The sequence below is a fragment of the Salvelinus alpinus genome, chromosome 3 (assembly GCF_045679555.1).
Source record: "Salvelinus alpinus chromosome 3, SLU_Salpinus.1, whole genome shotgun sequence".
In the NCBI taxonomy this organism is placed as follows: Eukaryota; Metazoa; Chordata; class Actinopteri; order Salmoniformes; family Salmonidae; genus Salvelinus; species Salvelinus alpinus.
In genome coordinates this window covers 21579114-21599514 of record NC_092088.1, presented here as the reverse complement: position 1 = coordinate 21599514, position 20401 = coordinate 21579114, and the positions used below count along the sequence as shown (strand labels likewise).

Sequence of the window (20401 nt, the reverse complement as noted above, 5' to 3'; positions counted from 1 at the left end):
AAACGTGCCCAAAGTAAACTGCCTGTTACTCAGGCCCAGAAGCTAGGATATGCATATGCATGGTAGTATTAGATATAAAACACTCTGAAGTTTCTAAAACTGTTAAAATAATGTCTGTGAGTATAACAGAACTGATATGGCAGGCAAAAACTTGATGATTCCTCGTTGAATAGTTCAAATACATGTTGAATAGTTCAAATATATGAAATGTCTGGGGGTCTCTGAGGAGAGGTTTGAAAAAGGCTGCTCTAACCTACAAAAGCTTCTGCTTTCACCATTTGTCTACTGTTATAAATATCAGGGGCACAACTTTCACTGGGATGGGGGGACGGGGGACATGTCCCCTCCACATTCTGAAATTGCATTTTTGTCCCCACCAGTTTTAGCATTGGAATGTGATACAAAATGAGACAACGGTATGCTTTAGGACAATGCCGACGCCTCCAAACGGTCGGGTAGGCTGTTTGGAGTGTTTATCCGACCGGATAAAAAAATATAAAAAAATTATATGCCCCCCCACTTCTAAAACCAAAGTTGCGCCCCTGATAAATATAGTGGCTTTTGCAAAGATGTAACTAACAATGTCTTGATGAGCTGCTTGAGGACCTTGTCAAAGCTGGCAAGATTTTTACCCTTCTCTGAATGGCTGATCATGGAGCAGCTTTCCGTTTCATTCTGTAGCTTCAGGAGATGAAGGATGAAGCACCTGATTTGAATCTATTTTGACCTAATGAAGTGAACATTTTGTAGGGATATGTACATAATACCGATACACTGACTTCATTATGACTGACCATATCTTGAATGTGGAATACCAAGCGATCTAAAACGACTCAAACGCAGGGTTAAATCCGTCCATGACTCAAGGAGAACCTCAAAGGCTGATGTGTTTCTCTGGTGCAGAGGTCATCAGTTAGTACAGTGGTATTTCACATTCTTCAACAGGGACCCCATTTTTTCCTTGACCCCACTCCAAATCCAATGGCACAACCTTAAAATTGGTACATTTCTACTTTAACATCAACATATAACATTCATTTAATTACATGTTCATCTCTCATCAAAATTAAGAGAACCAATATATACATTTACTCAATAAAATGTATTTTTCAAATTACCTTTAAAAAAATATTGTTTATTGTCCTATACAATAATCTGTAGAATACTCTTATTTTTTAATATATTTTTTTTAGGTACAAACCCCCACTAGGCGTTGCTGATAGCCCGTTGGCTGTCGAACGAACAATGGGCTGTGTGATTGGACGAAACTACAGCCTGTTTGTGTAGGAGGAACTTCAGGGCAGAAGAACAGGACGTCGGGAATGTTTTTAAACAATATTGACACCGTGTGCCTGCCACACTAACACATATTGTGCGGAACGAAAAGTAGAAGGTAAGCTTTACTCTTTTATTTTGACAGTGTATGGTTTGCCATTTTCGGGTGAGTGAGAACATTTTTGAGACTCAGGTGTTGATACCTACTTGCTGCTGCTTGCCCTGCAGTCTGCGAGCGTTCTGTTACCATAGCAACGCCATGCGCTATCCAGCCAAGAAGCTAACTAGCATAGCAGCAGGGAAGTCAAGTTAATACAGTGGGTTTATATTTTGAACTCACTATTTGCAATGACAATTATTCAGTTACTTTTCTAAAAAGGTTGTTGACTCAGTAGGGAATGGATGAACTGTAATGTGTGAAATAACATTTGCAGCTTGTGAGGGAGGGTATTTAGGGGTAGGAAGAAAGCAAGTGTTAACATAGCAGAGACTCGGTCAGTGTGTGTGTGTGTGTGTGTACTAGTTAGGAGATGACTGATACCTATTAGTTACCATGACGACAAGGAAACATAAGGTAAAGTGACCCCCACACAGATCAAATTGCCTCCTAGGCTTTAATCTCTGTATGCTGGGGGGCTAGTTGTAACTCATCTTTGGTTAGAATAAAACAAATATAGCTATGAAAGATCAACTGAGCATGCTGTTGATAGAGCAGACATTATTTTTTAAATCCACAGGTTATGGTAACAAATAGACCAGAGCATCCCTTTGAACAACTACGGTTCAGTAACGATTATCTGTAGTGCAGATTTCTCCATGGTCAATGAAAAGCATTCATTTTGCTAATGTGCACTGTAGCTAGTGGTTTCAGCACAGATTTGAATTTCTCAGTGTCAAAGCACTTGTCTAAATACCTTAAACAAATATGAGGGATTAACCCTCTCTACTTCCACAATGTGATCTCCTGCTCATCGTTTTCTCTCTGTCAGGTGTTTTTCCCTAGTTTCTTATTGGCCACCTGACCCTCTGGCCCGGCTATTAGGATGTAAGTCAATCTGAGTAGGGCTGCCCCTGGGCTCATAGTACAAATGTGCTCTTTTTGTTCAGAATTAGGACCAGACCAGAGGTGGATATGTGGCTTTGTGAGCTGCCTTCTGTTGGGAACGACCACATCTTGCTGGGCCCCTGAAACTGAGGGGCCACGACCGACAAACAGAGTGGGTGAGTTGGACAGGTGGAGGGCATCGTCTAGCATTTCCATCCACCTTAAATGCACAGCACAGGTTTGTGTACCTTAAAAAAAAAACATATATATATATATGTATGTGAGAGTGCTGTTCATTGACTACAGCTCAGTGTTAAACTCCGTGGTCCCCTCCAAGCTCATCACCAAGCTCGGGACCCTGGGACTGAACACCTCCCTCTGCAACTGGATCCTGTTCCTCGGTGTCCACATCACTGAGGACTTAACATGATCCACACACATGGTCCGCACAGTCGTGAAGAGGGCACAACAGTGCCTCTTCTCCCTCAGGAGGCTGAAACGATTTGGCATGGGCTCTCAGGTCCTGAAGAGGTTCTACAGCTGCGCCATCGAGAGCATCTTGACTGGTTGCATCACTGCTTGGAAAGCAACTGCACCGCCCTCGACCCCAAAGCTCTACAGAGGGTGTTGAGGACGGCCCAGTACATCACTGGGGCTGAGCTCCCTGCCATCCTGTACCTCGATATCAGGCAGCGTTAGAGGAAGGCCCGAAAAATTGCGAAAGACTTCAGCCACCCAACCCATAGACTGGTCTCTCTGCTACCGTCCGGCAAGTGGTACGGGGGCAACGTTTCTTAGACCAACAGGCTCCGAGACAGCTTCTATCAACAAGCAATAAGACTGTTGTATAGATAATCAAATGATTACCCGGACTATATGCACTGACTCTATTTTGCACTGACTCTATGCACACTCACAAGACTCTATCCACACACACACACACATACCCTTACATACGGACTCACACAACGCAAACACACACTTACATACACACACAGTCAACGCACACACACAACACACGCATACTGACGCCACACACACACACTTTCACACATGTACACATACTCTCATCATACAGTGCATTCGTAAATGATTCAGACCCCTTCCCTTTTCCCACATTTTGTTACGTTACAGCCTTATTCTAAAATGTATTAAATAAAAATGTTCCCTCACCAATCTACACACACTACCCCATAATAACAAAGCAAAAACAGTTTTTTTAGACATTTTTGCAAATGTATTTAAACGAACAGATACCGTATTTACATAATTACTCAGACCCTTTGCTATGAGACTCGAAATTGAGATCAGGTGCATCCTTTTTCCATTGAACATCCTTGAGATGTTTCTACAACTAGATTGGAGTCCACCTGTGGTAAATTCAATTGATTGGACATGATTTGGAAAGGCACACACCTGTATATATATATATATAAGGTCCCACATTTGACAGTGCATGTCAGATCAAAAACCAAGCCATGAGTTCCAAAGACTTGTCCATAGAGCTCTGAGACTGGATTGTTACGAGGCACAGATCTGGGAAAGTGTACCAAAAAATGTCTACAGCAAAGAACGGAGAGATCCTTGATGAAAACCTGCTCCAGGGTGCTCAGGACCTCAGACTGGGGCAAAGGTTCACCTTACAACAGGAAAACGACCCTAAGCACACAGCCAAGACAAGGCAGGAGTGGCATCGAGACAAGTCCTTGAGTGTCCAAGCCAGAGCCCGGACTTGAACCCTATCGAACATAGCTGTGCAGCGATGCTCCCCATGCAACCTGACAGAGCTTGAGAGGATTTGCAGAGAAAAATGGGAGAAACTCCCCAAATACAGGTGTGCCAAGCTTGTAGCGTCATACTCAAGGCTGTAATTGCTGCCAAAGGTGCTTCAACAAAGTACTGAGTAAAGGGTCTGAATATTTATGTAAATGTGATATTTCGGTGGTTTATTTTTTCTAAGAACCTGTTTTTGCTTTGTCATTATGGAGTATTGTGTGTAGATTGATGAGGGGGAAAACTATTTAATAAGGCTGTATCGTAACAAAATGTGGAAAAGGTCAAGGGGTCTGAATACTTTCCGAATGCAATGTATATGCTGCTGCTACTTAGTTTTTTAAATCTTATTATTATCAATCCTGATGCCTAGTCACTTTACCCAGGCCTACATGTACATATATAACTACCTCAGCTACCTCGTACCCCTGCAAATTGATATGGTATTGGTTCACCCTGTATATAGCTTCATTCTTGTGTTTTTATTTTCTTATTTTACCTCTGTGTTGTCAGGAAAGAGCTTGTAAGTAAGCATTTCACTGTAAGTATTCGGCGCATGTGACAAATAAAATATGATAATAAGTGATAATGAGGGAAAAAGCAGTGAGCATTGATCAGAGAAAAACATGCAAAGTCAGGTCAGTCGTTGACTGAATTGTTGATTTGAGTTGTTTTCAGAAGTTTTTGACAATGACTTCAGAACTTTTGCATGAAATAATTACTTTGTTTTTCCATCTTGAGGATAGAGATTAGTGAATTGAAAATTAGTTATTAGATAGTAATAGACCGATATCGTTCTTGGACTAGAATTTACATCTGATATACTAGAAGGAATATGCTTGAGAACACATAACTGCTAGGCCTATTTAAAGACTATTTTTATGCAATTGTTGTTTTTTGGATAGGTCCTAAAGAGAGATCCTATGAGAGTGCTGTTGTAACAGTATACCTGTAGAGGTCACTGGGCCGTCTCGGCCAAGCTCAATAACAAGAGTTCAGGGTCAGGATTATCCAGATCACTGGCTCAGAATACTGTTACCCAGCACCAGAGGAGGCTCGTGGGAGGAGCTATAGGTGGATGGGCTGATTTAATGGCTGGAATGGAATCAATGGAATGGAGTCAAACATGTTATCATGTGTTTGATACCATTCCATCGATTCCATTCCAGCCATTACAATTAGCCCATCCTCCTATAGCTCCTCCCACTAGCAACCTATGCCCAGCACCCAGGTCTCCCGCAGCCTGACAGGGATGTCCCTCCTCACCCTCCCCTGGGCCCTGTCCAGCACTTACCCTTATCATTACCAGCAATTAGCCTAGTCTCACCTAGGCTTCACCTTAGGAACGTGAGATCGGAGAGAGAACCCCTCAGTGATGGTCAGGGCACACAAGGACACTTCAAGGGGATTTAGGCTAAGTTACTGTCTGAGGAGTCTTGTGTTTTTTTCCAAACGGAGTGATCCGTCTGAACTCTGTTGCAAACTTGATTCGCTGCCCAATAACTCTTGAATGATCCTCTGCTATGGATGGAATGTTGACAGGCCGAGTACCTACCTGAGAAGAGAAATGGAAATAGAAACATGATTCCATGTGTACATAACAACCTGCATTCTGATCCAGTTGATTTCAGGGTGGGGGTACTTGTATCCACATCAAAACACAATTATGTAAATGTATGCAAATTGCTTAATGTAGGTTGGAAAACAGAATGTATTTTAATTTGTGTTAATTGATGCTTGATAACTCAAGTTAATTAACGAGTGTTACTGTTATGTAAGCCTTTTTTATTCCTCTTTGTGTATCTTCTTCAGGATGGACCTGCGAGCAGAGAGCCCTGACAAAGACTCTGAAGATGATGCCTTCAAGTGTGGACCTGAGGGAGGAGAGGAGGGCGAGGGCTGGGGGAGCGATAGTCAACCCGAGGCCTGCACCCCTACTCCTCCATCCACTGGCAAGAGGAAGAAGAAAAGGAAAAAGAGGTACTTAAAGTTAAAATATGTAACTGTATGGATGTACTAGTGCTTTGATGCTTCCTCTTCCCCAGAACGCTGGGAGAGGCAGAAGTTATTGGGGAAGGATGATTACAACTTTGCAGCAAGGCACGTCTGTCCCCCTCTCTCTGTTTCTTCTCTCCCAGATGACTGTGGATCAATATCGTCAACTGCAAATATGAAAGTGGTGAGTTATCCTGCATATACCAACGTGTGGATTGGTGTGATTTTATATTTTCAAAGATCACCCATGTCACTTGCTTTGTTACCCACATGTTGGGATAATCCGAGACCATCCATTTATTTCCTCACAGTCACAGTTTTGCTACTTGGTCTAGTCAAATACATTTGAAGCACAGATGTACACTGAGTATTGCATACATTAGGAACACCTTCTTAATATTGAGTTGCACCCCCTTTTGCCAACAGAACAACCTCAATTTGTCAGGGTAGGGACTCTACAAGGTGTCAAGTGTTCCACAGGGATGCTGGCCCATGTTGACTCCAATGCTTCCCACAGTTGTGTCAAGTTGGCTGGATGTCCTTTGGGTGGTGGACCTTTCTTGATACACACGGGAAACTGTTGATTGTGAAAAACCCAGCAGCGTTGCAGTTCTTGACGCAAACCGGTGCACCAGACACCTACTACCATATCCCGTTCAAAGGCACTTAAATATTTTGTCTTGCCCATTCACCCTCTGAATGGCATACATACACAATCCATGTCTCAGTTGTCTCAAGGCTTGAAAATCCTTCTTTAACCTGTTTCCTCCCCTTCATCTACACTGATTTGAAGTGGATTTAACAAGTTACATCAATAAGGGATCATAGACTGACCAGGTGAATCCAGTCGAAAGCTATGTCATGAAAAGAGCAGGGGTTCCTTAATGTTTTGTATACTTAGTGTAGATTAATATATGTCATCTAATAGGAAGTCTTTCTTCCTCACCCTGTCAGTGCGACGTGCTGCTCGCAGATATGGCCTTTGGGAAGCAGTGGAGGGCGAGGACTGGACTCTCTTCTGGACAGACTGCTCTGTCTCACTGGACAGAGTTATGGACATGAAGCGCTACCAGGTACTCAACATCTCCCAAGTGCACTTCTCTCCTCATAGAGTTCTGAAAAGGTTCCTCTGCCCCATTCAATGCTATGTGTCTGCTGTACCCTTACAGAAGATCAACCATTTTCCAGGGATGAGTGAGATTTGTAGAAAGGATCTTCTGGCCCGGAACATGAACCGCATGCTAAAACTCTTCCCCAAAGACTACAATATCTTTCCCCGAACATGGTGCCTACCAGCAGAGTGAGTTCTCATTGTCAATGTGCTTAAGAGTCTCGTTATTCAAAACACATACAGTACCAGTCAAAAGTTTGGACACACCTACTCATTCCAGGGTTTTTCTTTATTTTTACTATTTTCTACATTGTAGAATAATGGTGAAGACATCAAAACTATGAAATAACACATATGGAATTATGTGGTAACCAAACAAGTGTTAAACAAATCAAAATATATTTTATATTTGAGATTCTTCAAAGTAGCCACCCTTTGCACACTCTTGGCATTCTCTCAACCAGCTTCATGTGGTAGTCACCTGGAATGCATTTAAATTAACAGGTGTGCCTTGTTAAAAGTTAATTTGTGGAATTTCTTTCTTTCTTAATGTGTTTGAGCCAATCAGTTGTCTTGTGAAAAGGTAGGGATGGCATACAGAAGATAGCCCTATTTTATAAAAGACCAAGTCAATATTATGGCAAGAACGGCTCAAATAAGCAAAGAGAAATGGCAGTCCATCATAACTTTATGACATGAAGGTCAGTCAATCTGGAAAATTTCAAGAACTTTGAAAGTTTCTTCAAGTGCTGTCGCAAAAACCATCAAGCGCTATAATTAAACTGGCTCTCATGAGGACCACCACAGGAAAGGAAGACCCAGAGTTACCTCTGCTGCAGAGGATAAGTTCATTAGTTAACTGCACCTCAGGTTGCAGCCCAAATATATGCTTCACAGAGTTCAAGTAACAGACTGTAACGGCTGTCGTCTTCCTCTTCCTCGGACGAGGAGAGGAGAGAAGGATCGGTGGACCAATACGCAGCGAGGTATGATGACATAATGATTTATTGAAAGGACGAAGACGAACACGAAAAACTAATACTTGAAATTTACAAAATAACAAACACGACGTAGACAGACCTGAACATGGAACTTACATAACTACACGCAGAACTCACGAACAGGAACAGACTACATCAAACGAAACGAACAGCCAAAACAGTGCCGTGTGGTGTACATATACAGACACGAAAGACACAGGAGACAATCACCCACAAACAAACAGTGTGAACAGCCAACCTATATATGGTTCTCAATCAGAGGAAAACGTCAAACACCTGTCTCTGATTGAGAACCATATAAGGCTGATTACAAGACCTAAACATAGAAACACAAAACATAGAAATGCCCACCCACACTCACGCCCTGACCGACTAACACATACAAAACAACAGAAAATAGGTCAGGAACGTGACATAACCCCCCCCTCAAGGTGCGTACTCCGGACGCACTACCAAAAGTCTAGGGGAGGGTCTGGGTGGGCATCTGACCACGGTGGTGGCTCAGGCTCTGGACGAGGTCCCCACTCCACCATAGTCAATCCCAGCTTCCGTAGCCTCCTCAAAATGACCACCCTCCAAATAACCCCACCTAAATTAAGGGGCAACACCAGAATGACTGGCGGATCCTGGCTGGCTGGCTCTGGCGGATCCTGGCTCTGGCTGGTCATGGCTCGCTGACGGCTCTGGACGGTCATGGCTGGCTGACGGCTCTGGACGGTCATGGCTGGCTGACGGCTCTGGACGGTCATGGCTGGCTGACTCTGGCTGGTCCTGGCTGGCTGGCTCTGGCTGGTCCTGGCTGGACGGCTCTGGCTGGTCCTGGCTGGACGGCTCTGGCTGGTCCTGGCTGGACGGCTCTGGCTGGTCCTGGCTGGACGGCTCTGGCTGGTCCTGGCTGGACGGCTCTGGCTGGTCCTGGCTGGCTGACTCTGGCAGCTCCTGGCTGGCTGACTCTGGCAGCTCCTGGCTGGCTGACTCTGGCAGCTCCTGGCTGGCTGGCTCTGGCTGGTCCTGGCTGGACGGCTCTGGCAGGTCCTGTCTGGTTGGCGGCTCTGGCAGATCCTGTCTGGTTGGCGGCTCTGGCAGATCCTGTCTGGTTGGCGGCTCTGGCAGATCCTGTCTGGTTGGCGGCTCTGGCAGATCCTGTCTGGTTGGCGGCTCTGGCAGATCCTGTCTGGTTGGCGGCTCTGGCAGATCCTGTCTGGTTGGCGGCTCTGGCAGATCCTGTCTGACTGGCGGCTCTGGCAGATCCTGTCTGACGAATGGCTCTAGCGGCTCCTGACTGACTATCGGCTCTGACGGCTCGGGACAGACGGGCGGCTCTAATGGCTCGGGACAGACGGATGGCTCAGACGGCACTGGGCAGACGGATGGCTCAGATGGCGCTGGGGAGACGGATGGCTCAGATGGCGCTGGGGAGACGGATGGCTCAGATGGCGCTGGGGAGACGGATGGCTCAGATGGCGCTGGGGAGACGGATGGCTCAGATGGCGCTGGGGAGACGGATGGCTCTGGCCGGCTGAGGCGCACTGTAGGCCTGGTGCGTGGTGCCGGAACTGGTGGTACCGGGCTGGGGACACGCATCTCAGGGCTAGTGCGGGGAGCAGCAACAGGGCATACTGAACCCTGGATACGCACATTAGGCCTAGTGCGTGGTGCCGGAACTGGAGGCACCGGGCTAAGGACACGCACCTTCATGCTAGTGCGGGGAGCAGGGACAGGGCACACTGGACTCTCAAAGCGTACTCTGTGCCTGGTGCGTGGTACCGGCACTGGTGGCACCGGGCTGAGTGCACGCACATCAGGACTAGTACGGGGAGAAGTAACAGTGTGTACAGGACTCAGGGGACGCACAGGTGGCTTAGTGCGTGGTGCCGGAACTGGAGGCACTGGGCTGGAGACACGCACCACAGGGAGAGTGCGTGGAGGAGGAACAGGGCTCTGAAAACGCACTGGAAGCCTGGTGCGTGGTGTAGGCACTGTGGGTACTAGGCTGGGGCGGGGAGGTGGTGCCGGAAATACCGGACCGTGCAGGCGTACCGGCTCTCTTGAGCATTGAGCCTGCCCAACCCTACCTGGTTGAATACTCCCCGTCGCCCGACCAGTGCGGGGAGGTGGAATAACCCGCACCGGGCTATGTAGGCGAACCGGGGACACCATGCGTAAGGCTGGTGCCATGAATACCGGCCCGAGGAGACGCACTGGAAACCAGACGCGTTGAGCCGGCTTCATGGCACCTGGCTCAATGCCCAATCTAGCCCTACCAGTGCGGGGAGGTGGAATAACCCGCACCGGGCTATGCACACGTACAGGAGACACCGTGCGCTCTACTGCGTAACACGGTGTCCGCCCGTACTCCCGCTCTCCACGGTTAGCCTGGGAAGTGGGCGCAGGTCTCCTACCTGCCCTTGGCCCACTACCTCTTAGCCCCCCCCCAAGAAATGTTTGGGTAGTACTCACGGGCTTTTCAGGCTTCCAGCCACGTCTCCTTGCTGCCTCCTCATATCGCCGCCTCTCTGCTTTCGCTGCCTCCAGCTCAGCTTTGGGGCGGCGATATTCTCCTGGTTGAGCCCAAGGTCCTTTTCCATCCAGCTCGTCCTCCCATGTCCAGTAGTCCTGGTTGCTCTGTTGAGCTCTCCCCCGCCGCTTGGTCCTAGGTTGGTGGGTGATTCTGTAACGGCTGTCGTCTTCCTCTTCCTCGGACGAGGAGAGGAGAGAAGGATCGGTGGACCAATACGCAGCGAGGTATGATGACATAATGATTTATTGAAAAGACGAACACGAAAAACTAATACTTGAAATTTACAAAATAACAAACACGACGTAGACAGACCTGAACATGGAACTTACATAACTACACGCAGAACTCACGAACAGGAACAGACTACATCAAACGAAACGAACAGCCAAAACAGTCCCGTGTGGTGTACATATACAGACACGAAAGACACAGGAGACAATCACCCACAAACAAACAGTGTGAACAGCCAACCTATATATGGTTCTCAATCAGAGGAAAACGTCAAACACCTGTCTCTGATTGAGAACCATATAAGGCTGATTACAAGACCTAAACATAGAAACACAAAACATAGAAATGCCCACCCACACTCACGCCCTGACCGACTAACACATACAAAACAACAGAAAATAGGTCAGGAACGTGACACAGACACATGTCAACATCAACTGTTCAGAGGAGTCTGCGTGAATCAGGCCTTCGTGGTCGATTAAGAGACTTGCTTGGACCAAATAAGAATAAGAGACTTGCTTGGACCAAGAAACACGAGCAATGTACATTAGACCGATGGAAATGTGTTGTTTGGTCTGATGAGTCCAAATTTGAGATTTTTGGTTCCAACCGCCGTGTCTTTGTGAGATGCAGAGTAGGTGAACGGATGACCTCCGCATGTGTGTTTCCCACTGTGAAGCATGGAGGAGGTATGATGGTGTGGGGGTTCTTTGCTGGTGACACTGTCTGGGATTTATTTAGAATTCAAGGCACAGTTAACCAGCATGGTTACCACAGCATTCTGCAGCGATACGCCATCCCATCTGGTTTGCGCTTAGTGGGACTATAATTTATTTTTCAACGGGACAATGATCCAAAACACACCTCCAGGCTGTGTAAGGGCTATTTGACCAAGAAGGAGAGTGATGGAGTGCTGCATCAGATGACCTGGCCTCCACAATCACCCGACCTCAACCCAATTGATGATTTGGGATGAGTTGGACCGCAGAGTGAAGGAAAAGCAGCCAGCAAGTGCTCAGCATATGTGATGGGCGGCAGGTAGCCTAGTGGTTAGAGTGTTGTGCCAGTAACCGAAAGGTTGCTAGATCGAATCCCCGAGCTGCCAAGGTAAAAATCCGTCATTCTGCCCCTGAACAAGGCAGTTAACCCACTGTTCCTAGGCCTTCATTGTAAATAAGAATTTGTTCTTAATTGTCTTGCCTAGTTAAAGGTTAAATAAAATAAAAAAATATGTGGGGACTGTTAGAAAAGCATTCCTCATGAAGCTGATTGAGAGAATGCCAAGAGTGTGCAAAGAGGGCACGACAAAACCTGTTCCCCCTCAGGAGACTGAAAAGATTTGGCATGGGTCCTCAGATCCTCAAAAGGTTCTTCAGCTGCACCATCAAGGGCATCCTGACTGGTTTTATCACTGCCTGGTATGGCAACTTCTCGGCCTCCGACCGCAAGGCACTACAGAGGGTAGTGCGAACGGCCCAGTACATCACTGGGGCCAAGCTTCCTGCCATCCAGGACCTCTATACCAGGCGGTGTCAGAGGAAGGCCCTAAAAATTGTCAAAGACTCCAGTCATAGGCTGTTTTCTCTGCTACCGCATGGCAAGCGGTACCGGAGTGCCAAGTCTAGGTCCAAGAGGCTTTTAAGCAGCTTCTACCCCCAAGCCATAAGACTCCTGAACACCTAATCAAATGTCTACACAGACTATTTGCATTGCTCCCCCCCCCCCTTTTACACCACTGCTATTACACCACTGCTACTCTCTGTTGTTAACATCTATGCATAGTCACTTTAATAACGTTACCTACATGTACATATTACCTCAACTAACTGGTGCCCCCGCACATTGTCTCTGTACCGGTACCCCCCCCCCCCCCGTAAATATAGTCACGCAATTGTTATTTTACTGCTGCTCTTGTTGGTTAGGGGCTCGTAAGTAAGCATTTCACTGTATTCGGTGCATGTGACTAATAAAATTTGATTTGATTTGAAGCTGTCATCAAGGCAAAGGGTGGCTACTTTGAAGAATCTAAAATATATTTAGATTTTTTTTTTTTTAACACTTTTTGTTTACTACATGATTCCATGTGTGTTATTTCATAGTTTTGATATCTTCACTATTATTCTACAATGTAGAAAATAGTCAAAATAAAGTCAAACCCTGGAATGAGTAGGTGTGTCCAAACTTTTGACTGGTACTGTAAATGATCAGGAGAGTAATCAATTGAGAATGGAAGTGTTTTTTTTGTATCTCCGCAGTTATAGTGACTTCCAAGCTTACACCAGGTCCAAGAAACACAAGACTTACATCTGTAAGCCAGACTCCGGTTGCCAAGGGCGAGGCATCTTACTCACCAAGTCCAGCAAAGACATTCGCCCGGGGGAACACATGATCTGCCAGGTGTACGTCTCCCGGGTGAGACTCACTACCTTCTCAGAGAGGGATCCTTCTAGACTTTTGTACATATTGTGTAATATTCTGCACAATCAATTCAACTCGTAGTTCAACTGAGGTTGCAGGATGACAGTTGCAATAAATGTGATACCTTATTATGTGACAGTATTTATGGGACCAATCAGAGAGAAGGGTTATGACAATGTCATTATGAAAGGACCAATCAGAGAGCAGGGCTATGACAATGTTATTACGAAGGGACTAATCAGAGAGCAGGGTTATGTTGATGTCATTAGATATATCATAATGCCAACCATCCTCTCCCCCAGCCATTCGTTATTGACGGCTTCAAGTTTGACCTGCGTATCTATGTGCTGGTGACCTCCTGTGACCCCTTCCGCATCTTCCTGTACAACGAGGGGTTGGCTCGCTTCTGCACTACACAATACAACGAGCCCAGCATTGGCAACGTGGTGAGGTGGACAACACAGATACTCCGTTAACACTTCTAATGCCAACTGTTACGCAGCATTACACACTTCTTATTGTCCTATCTCGCCCTGTTCTTTGACAGTTAATTGGTAGTTGTGGTGTTGGTTGTGTCGTTGATGCTCTGAAGCATTCTAGATAATCATTTAAAATGGGGATTCGCATCTTTACAGTATTCATATGTTTATTCCAGAATGATAGTATATTTTCTACGGTGTCCTTTCTGATCCCTTATTTTACCTTTACACATCCCCGGCTCTCCCTCACAAACTTTATATTTGTACAAGGATGATGTTTGCATGCATCTGACCAACTATGCCATCAACAAGCACAGTGAGAACTTTGTCCGTGATGACGACACGGGCAGCAAACGGTAAGCAGGTGTTTGTTTACTTCAAATACCTCTCGAGTTGACCTTTAGCTTTGTTTGTTTGTATAATTCATCTCGATGCAACGCTTGCATCTCAGTTCCCTCCTCCCTGTCGTTCCAGGAAGCTGTCCACCTTGAACAAGCACCTGGAGGCCATGTGTTACGACACAGAGAAGATGTGGTTGGACATTGAGGACGTGATTATTAAGACGCTCATCTCTGCCCACCCCATCCTCAAACACAACTACCACACCTGTTTCCCCAACCACGCGGCCGGCAGCGCCTGCTTTGAGATCCTTGGCTTTGATGTGCTACTAGACCATCGACTCAGGCCCTGGCTGCTGGAGGTGAGGCCTTCTTAAAGAATCAGGATGATGTATTGATTTGGCTCCGGTTCAGTGTTTGTTGAGCTAAGAAATGTGTTATTCTAATCTACTACACTCTCATCATGCAGTGTCCAATAGGCATTTCGCTAGCAACTTATAATAATATTATTATTAAAGCTAGATAGCAAACAAGGAATATTCATGATGTTCAATTATGTTCACATTAATATATGGGCGTGTTTATTAAAGGGATACTTCGGGATTTTGACAATGGGGCTTTTTATCTATTTTCCCAGAGTCAGATGAGCTCGTAGATGCAATTTTTATGTCTCTGTGTCCAGTATGAAGGAAGTTTGAGGTAGTTTCACGAGCCAATGCTAACTAGCGTTAGTACAATTAATGGGAGTGTTGCATCCTAGCAGAGACACATAAACGTACTCATTGCGCTAACGCTAGTTACCAATTGCTAGCGTTAGTTAGTTAGTAGGAGGTAGATAACGTGTCTCATTACCAAAATTCTGAAGTATCCCTTTAATGTTTGTGCAGGTGAACCACTCCCCCAGTTTCACTACTGATTCGCGGTTGGACCGGGAGGTGAAGGATAGCCTGCTGTATGACACACTGGTCCTTATAAACCTGGGTGCCTGTGACCGCCGTAAGATCACTGAGGAGGAGAAGCGCAGGGTGAAGGAGAGGCTGCAGCAGAACCGCTCCAGAGAGGCTAGGTATAGTCAGGACCATGTGATGGATAGGAAGACAATGCGGAACTTTGATTTCAGTGCGCTTGTATGATCAGTTTGACCATGTAACAATAAGCTATGATGGGTCATTTTATTATAAATTAGCATCGTTATAGACATGTAACAAACAAAGTGATTTGGACCAAACTCAAGCCAACATACACTGAGTGTACAAAACATTAAGAACACTTTCCATGCCTCCCGGGTGGCGCAGTGGTCTAGAGCACTGCATCGCAGTGCTATGCTGCGCCACCAGAGTCTGGGTTCGCGCCCAGGCTCTGTCGCAGCCGGCCGCGACCGGGAGGTCCGTGGGGCGACGCACAATTGGCTTAGCGTCGTCCGGGTTAGGGAGGGTTTGGCCGGTAGGGATATCCTTGTCTCATCGCGCTCCAGCGACTCCTGTGGCGGGCCGGGCGCAGTGCGCGCTAACCGAGGGGGCGGGTGCACGGTGTTTCCTCCGACACATTGGTGCGGCTGGCTTCCGGGTTGGAGGCGCGCTGTGTTAAGAAGCAGTGCGGCTAGGTTGGGTTGTGCTTCGGAGGACGCATGACTTTCGACCTTCGTCTCTCCCGAGCCCGTACGGGAGTTGTAGCGATGAGACAAGATAGTAATTACTAGCGATTGGATACCACGAAAATTGGGGAGAAAAGGGGATAAAATTTATTTAAAAAAATAAAATAAAATAAAAAAAAAAAGAACACTTTCCATGACATAGACTGACCAGGTGAAAGCTATGATCCCTTATTGATGTCACTTGTTAAATCCACTTCAATCAGTGTAGATGAAGGGGAGGAGCCAGGTTAAAGAAGGATTTTTAAGCCTTGAGACAACTGAGACATGGGCAAGACTAAAGATGTAAGTGACTTCGAACAGGGTATGGTAGTAGGTGCCAGGCGCACCAGTTTGAGTGTGTCAAGAACTGCATCGCTGCTGGTTTTTCACGCTCAACAGTTTCCCGTGTGTATCAAGAATGGTCCAAAACCCAAAGGACATCCAGCCAACTTGACACAACTGTGGGAAGCATTGGAGTCAACATGGGCCAGCATCCCTGTGGAACGCTTTCGACACCTTGTAGAGTCCATGCTTAGACGAATTGAGGCTGTTCTGAGGGCAAAAGGGGGGTTGCAACTCAATATTAGGAAGATGTTCTTAATGTTTGGTACATTCAGTGTATATTGAGTGTATGCATTCATTCAGTTGTGGTAATTTTTGTGTTGTCAGGAGTGAGGAACTGCGTCAGTCCCAGGCAGCCAGTGTAGAGCAGATGCGGAGGTATGAGGCCAAACACCTGGGTGGCTTCCGTGGGATCTACCCCCGCGAGGGCGGAGAGAAGTACGAGAAGTACTTCAAACACAGCAGCTCCCTGTTTCAGGAGACTGCCGCCTCTAAGGCCAGGGAGGAGTGTGCCAGGTAGAAACTATCACCCAAACACTCACACACATACGCACGCACAGGCTTCTTGACAATACCATGAAAACATTCAACAGAAAATAAAAATTTGTTGTACCTTTAAATTCACTTTTTTCATTGTTTCATGTACAACTTGTTTGTGTGTGACTGTCCGCTCAGGCAGCAGCTGCAGGAGCTGCGTCTGAAGCAGGAGCAGAAGGAGAGGGAGCAGAAGGGGAGCCGTAGACGAGACTTGCAGGGGGAGTCTGCAGGAGAGAAGGCCAAACCACACAGAGTACAAGTTCGTCAGACCAACTCCCAACAGGTTACTGTGAGTCACATCACCCTGCCCATCAGTTTTATGTAACATTTTACCTCAGGTTTTGAATGTATTATTGCCTACAGAATCTAGGAGTCAACAACCATAAAGAGAAGTCCAAAGTCTTGTCGTATCATTGAGGGTGGCAATCTTAGTGGACTTGTAGTTGCAGGCCCTTTCAGTGGCCACAAGAGGGAGCCAAATATCTTCTCCACTGAACACCTTACATATATGTCCAGCTACCAAATTATATAATGGCCATTTATCATATTTACATAAGCATCTCAATGAATACTGAAGAATGATTATACACTGTGATTAACTTATTCCTTACTGTATGGTGTGAATTGTGGCTATCCAGCTCCTGACCATGCCCCTCCTGCCTACTGCTACCAACGGTTCCCCTACAGTGCAGGACCTCTCTGATGAGGAGGTGGAGAGGGTGAGTGGACTGCTCCAACGGGAGGGTCTACTGAGGGACCTGGGGGTGGTGGACCAGATCTATAAGCTGCTACAGGGGCGAGGCCAGTCCATGCCTAATGGCATTACACCCCCCCGTGAGCAGAATGAGCTGCCCCTACACAGACATGAACGAGCCAATAAGGTAAGGCTACACCTCCATAGTCACTCACTGGTCAGTTTAGTAAGTTCCTTTTATTGTTTCCCTAGCAAGGAAATGTGTCCTCCATATTTTTCCTAATATGGGATAAGGAGCTCGCCAGCTTGTAGTCCTAAAAAACAGAAATGAGTTACCTCTGGTTCGTTCAAGCATTCTTATGGGGGAAATTAATGGGAAAAGAATGAGGTTTTGGGATAAACGCTGAAATAAGGTCAGAGATTAACACAGGTTTAGGAGATCTTATACATTTTGTTCTGTGAGATAATATCAAATAAAATTGTATTTGTCACATGTGCAGTTTTTCAGAAAAATACAAAAAAAAATAAGAAATATAAGTAACATAATTACAGAGCGGCAGTAAAATAACAATAGCGAGGCTATATACAGGGCGGTACTGGTACAGAGTCAATGTGCGGGGGCACCGGTTAGTCGAGGTAATTGAGGTAATATATACATGTGGGTAGAGTTATTAAAGTGACTTATGCATAGATAATAATGAGTGGCTGTTCCACTGGATGTCATAAGGTGAATGCACCAATTTGTAAGTCGCTCTGGATAAGAGCGTCTGCTAAATGACTTAAATGTAAATGTAAATGTAAGTGACGTTAGCTGATGAAGATTATCTCATAGAACAAAATATATAAGATCTCCTAAGCCTGTGTTTCCTACAGACCTTATTTTCGGCGTTTTATCCAAAAACCTTACAAAAAAAACATAAATTTCTCCATATGCTTTGTTTAACCAATGAGTTATGGCAGAGTTAGTGCCTACAAAAATACACCATTACCCTTGCTCTCTATGGTCACTGCATTGTCTCAAACATTACTCCATTAGTAATGAGATGCTTAAGTCTGTCCTATGTAATGTCTTGCCAGTTGGACTCCCTGACTGAGTTCTCCTGGAGACCGAAGCGTCACTGTACTGTGATCCAACACCAGTTGCCTCCAGGGGCCAAGCCCTGCCGTCAGTACGTCCATTCCCAGCTGCTGCAGCAGCGCTGGCCCTGGCCCAGTCTGGACAGGGAGCCCGCTCACACTGAGTCTGCCTGCCTTCAATACTACACCCCAGAGGACCAAGTCCTAGAGACGGTCCGCCGGGCGCCAGGGGACCTGAGGAGGACCAACAGTGCCCAGCGTATCCCATGGACAAGTGAGCACACCCACTGCACCTCACTTTATTGTGTCATTACTGTACCGCCACTGATCTGAAGTTGGACATTGTACTTCTGGATAATTGGATGGCATAGTATTGATTTTCTCTACCTCTCTCTCTTTTTCTCTCTCTCTTTGACTCTCAGTCAATGGTGCTCGTCAGGGCAGTATGAGCTCGTCTTATGCAGAGTCCAAGGCCCGGGCCACAGTGTCAAACATCTCCCAGCTCACACCTGGACGGCTCCACTGCACCCCCATGTCCTCCGACCCCAAGGCCCTCCAGAGCCTGTTTGTCATCTCCACCCCAGCCCTACTGATCCAGAGGCCCGAGTTCCCCCACCCCATCCGCAAACCCTCGCGCAAAGTCCCCCAGCACGGACAAGGGCGCTAGGGAGCAGGGACTTTACCAGTCCAGCCATAGTGCCATAAACCACGAGCGGGGGAGAGTGAACAAGCTTTCCTGACAAAACTGTACACAAGTTGTCCCCGAAATCCTCTCCCTATACTGTGTACATTTCTTCACTTTTACATCATCAAAATGAAATTCATTTCTACATTAGCACTGAGCTACTGAGAATTAATTGAAGAGAAATGGAGAGTAGATAAATGGAATAGGTCTTATTGTGAAAATATTGAAGCAATGGTGCCTATCGTGACTTAGGTATTGTGTGGTACTTGGTAGGAAGACGTGTCATCTCATATGTCTACGCAAACACTGTGGCGTTTACAGAATTGAATGCAAGTGAATACTATCTGTGTCTTATCAAATATCACTATAACCACTGAGCCAATGGTGAAAACACGTTTTTTTAAATAATTCTGCAAATCTGGACGTTTTACTCAGTAATGTGAATTCTGAAGGGAAGATGTGACCATGTAGTCATATAGCAAATTTGTATGACTTTGATGTTGATGACTTTGCTACTATGCTTTGTTATCATATTGATTTTTGTTTAGATAAGCAGGAAATTCTAATTTTGCGACGTGAACCATAATCAATCATGTGTGCCAAACCTTAGAAGAAAAGCTCAGGATACTGAAATGAGATACTGAAATGACCACCAAGCTGGACTAACAAATACTCCTCAAATTTCACTGATTTTAATTGCAAATTTACCCACAGTATTTTCATATGGTTATTTTAGATCTGGGATGGGGTGTACATTTACTTATTGAGCATTCTTTTATTTGAGTTGGTGAGAAATATAGACAAATGCCTTCAGAAATTATATGCGTAATGAATATAATTATATTATATTCATGTAGAAATTAGGATATATGTTCAATTCAGGATTATATTGATAATAGTACTAGGCATATTATCAATATATACTCCATATGAATAATCAAATAAATTAGGAAACTATGTAAATTATTTGGAAATCTTAGATTTGCACATTTGTAGGCCTACAAATTATGAGTGAGATCTTTGGAAATGAAAACTAATATTTCAATGAAAATGTAAGGTTATTTTCTTTAACAATGATCTTGTTTGATTTTTTATTTTATTTCATCAAGCTCATAAACATTGTCGGCCTACTACTGTATTTAAATGGTAATTCGATATGTCGATGTGTTTACATTTTACCTCAAGAATTATTTGGAAAAGTAGGCTTTAATTACAATCGAAATCATTTAACGATGTATTTTTCGAT

General features: G+C 45.4%; 1 protein-coding gene across 2 annotated transcripts; it reads left to right on the top strand.

The window, feature by feature from the left end:
* The first annotated feature begins 1289 nt into the window (after positions 1-1289).
* Positions 1290-19532, top strand: LOC139570260 (tubulin polyglutamylase ttll6-like). Of its 2 annotated transcripts, XM_071391985.1 has the most exons (16): positions 1290-1393; positions 2383-2496; positions 5906-6073; positions 6232-6272; positions 7043-7161; positions 7258-7388; positions 13208-13364; positions 13673-13816; positions 14120-14205; positions 14324-14549; positions 15075-15253; positions 16490-16678; positions 16838-16988; positions 17338-17580; positions 18471-18744; positions 18893-19532. In XM_071391985.1, the coding sequence occupies exons 5-16, from the start codon at positions 7141-7143 to the stop codon at positions 19135-19137; spliced, it is 2046 nt and encodes a 681-aa protein (XP_071248086.1). In that variant the 5' UTR covers positions 1290-1393; positions 2383-2496; positions 5906-6073; positions 6232-6272; positions 7043-7140; the 3' UTR covers positions 19138-19532. The 2 variants fall into 2 exon arrangements, with proteins under 2 accessions (XP_071248086.1, XP_071248085.1); XM_071391984.1 differs by lacking the exons at positions 1290-1393; positions 2383-2496; positions 5906-6073 and having other exon boundaries at positions 6172-6272; positions 18893-19269.
* Positions 19533-20401: the final 869 nt, after the last annotated feature.

Excerpts from the sequence above, each read along its gene's own strand:
- LOC139570260 (XM_071391985.1), top strand. The coding sequence starts at position 7,141 with ATGGACATGAAGCGCTACCAG. Across the intron at positions 13,365-13,672 it reads GCCAGGTGTACGTCTCCCGG|CCATTCGTTATTGACGGCTT; the intron begins GTGAGACTCACT and ends CCTCTCCCCCAG. Across the intron at positions 16,989-17,337 it reads CCAACTCCCAACAGGTTACT|CTCCTGACCATGCCCCTCCT; the intron begins GTGAGTCACATC and ends GTGGCTATCCAG.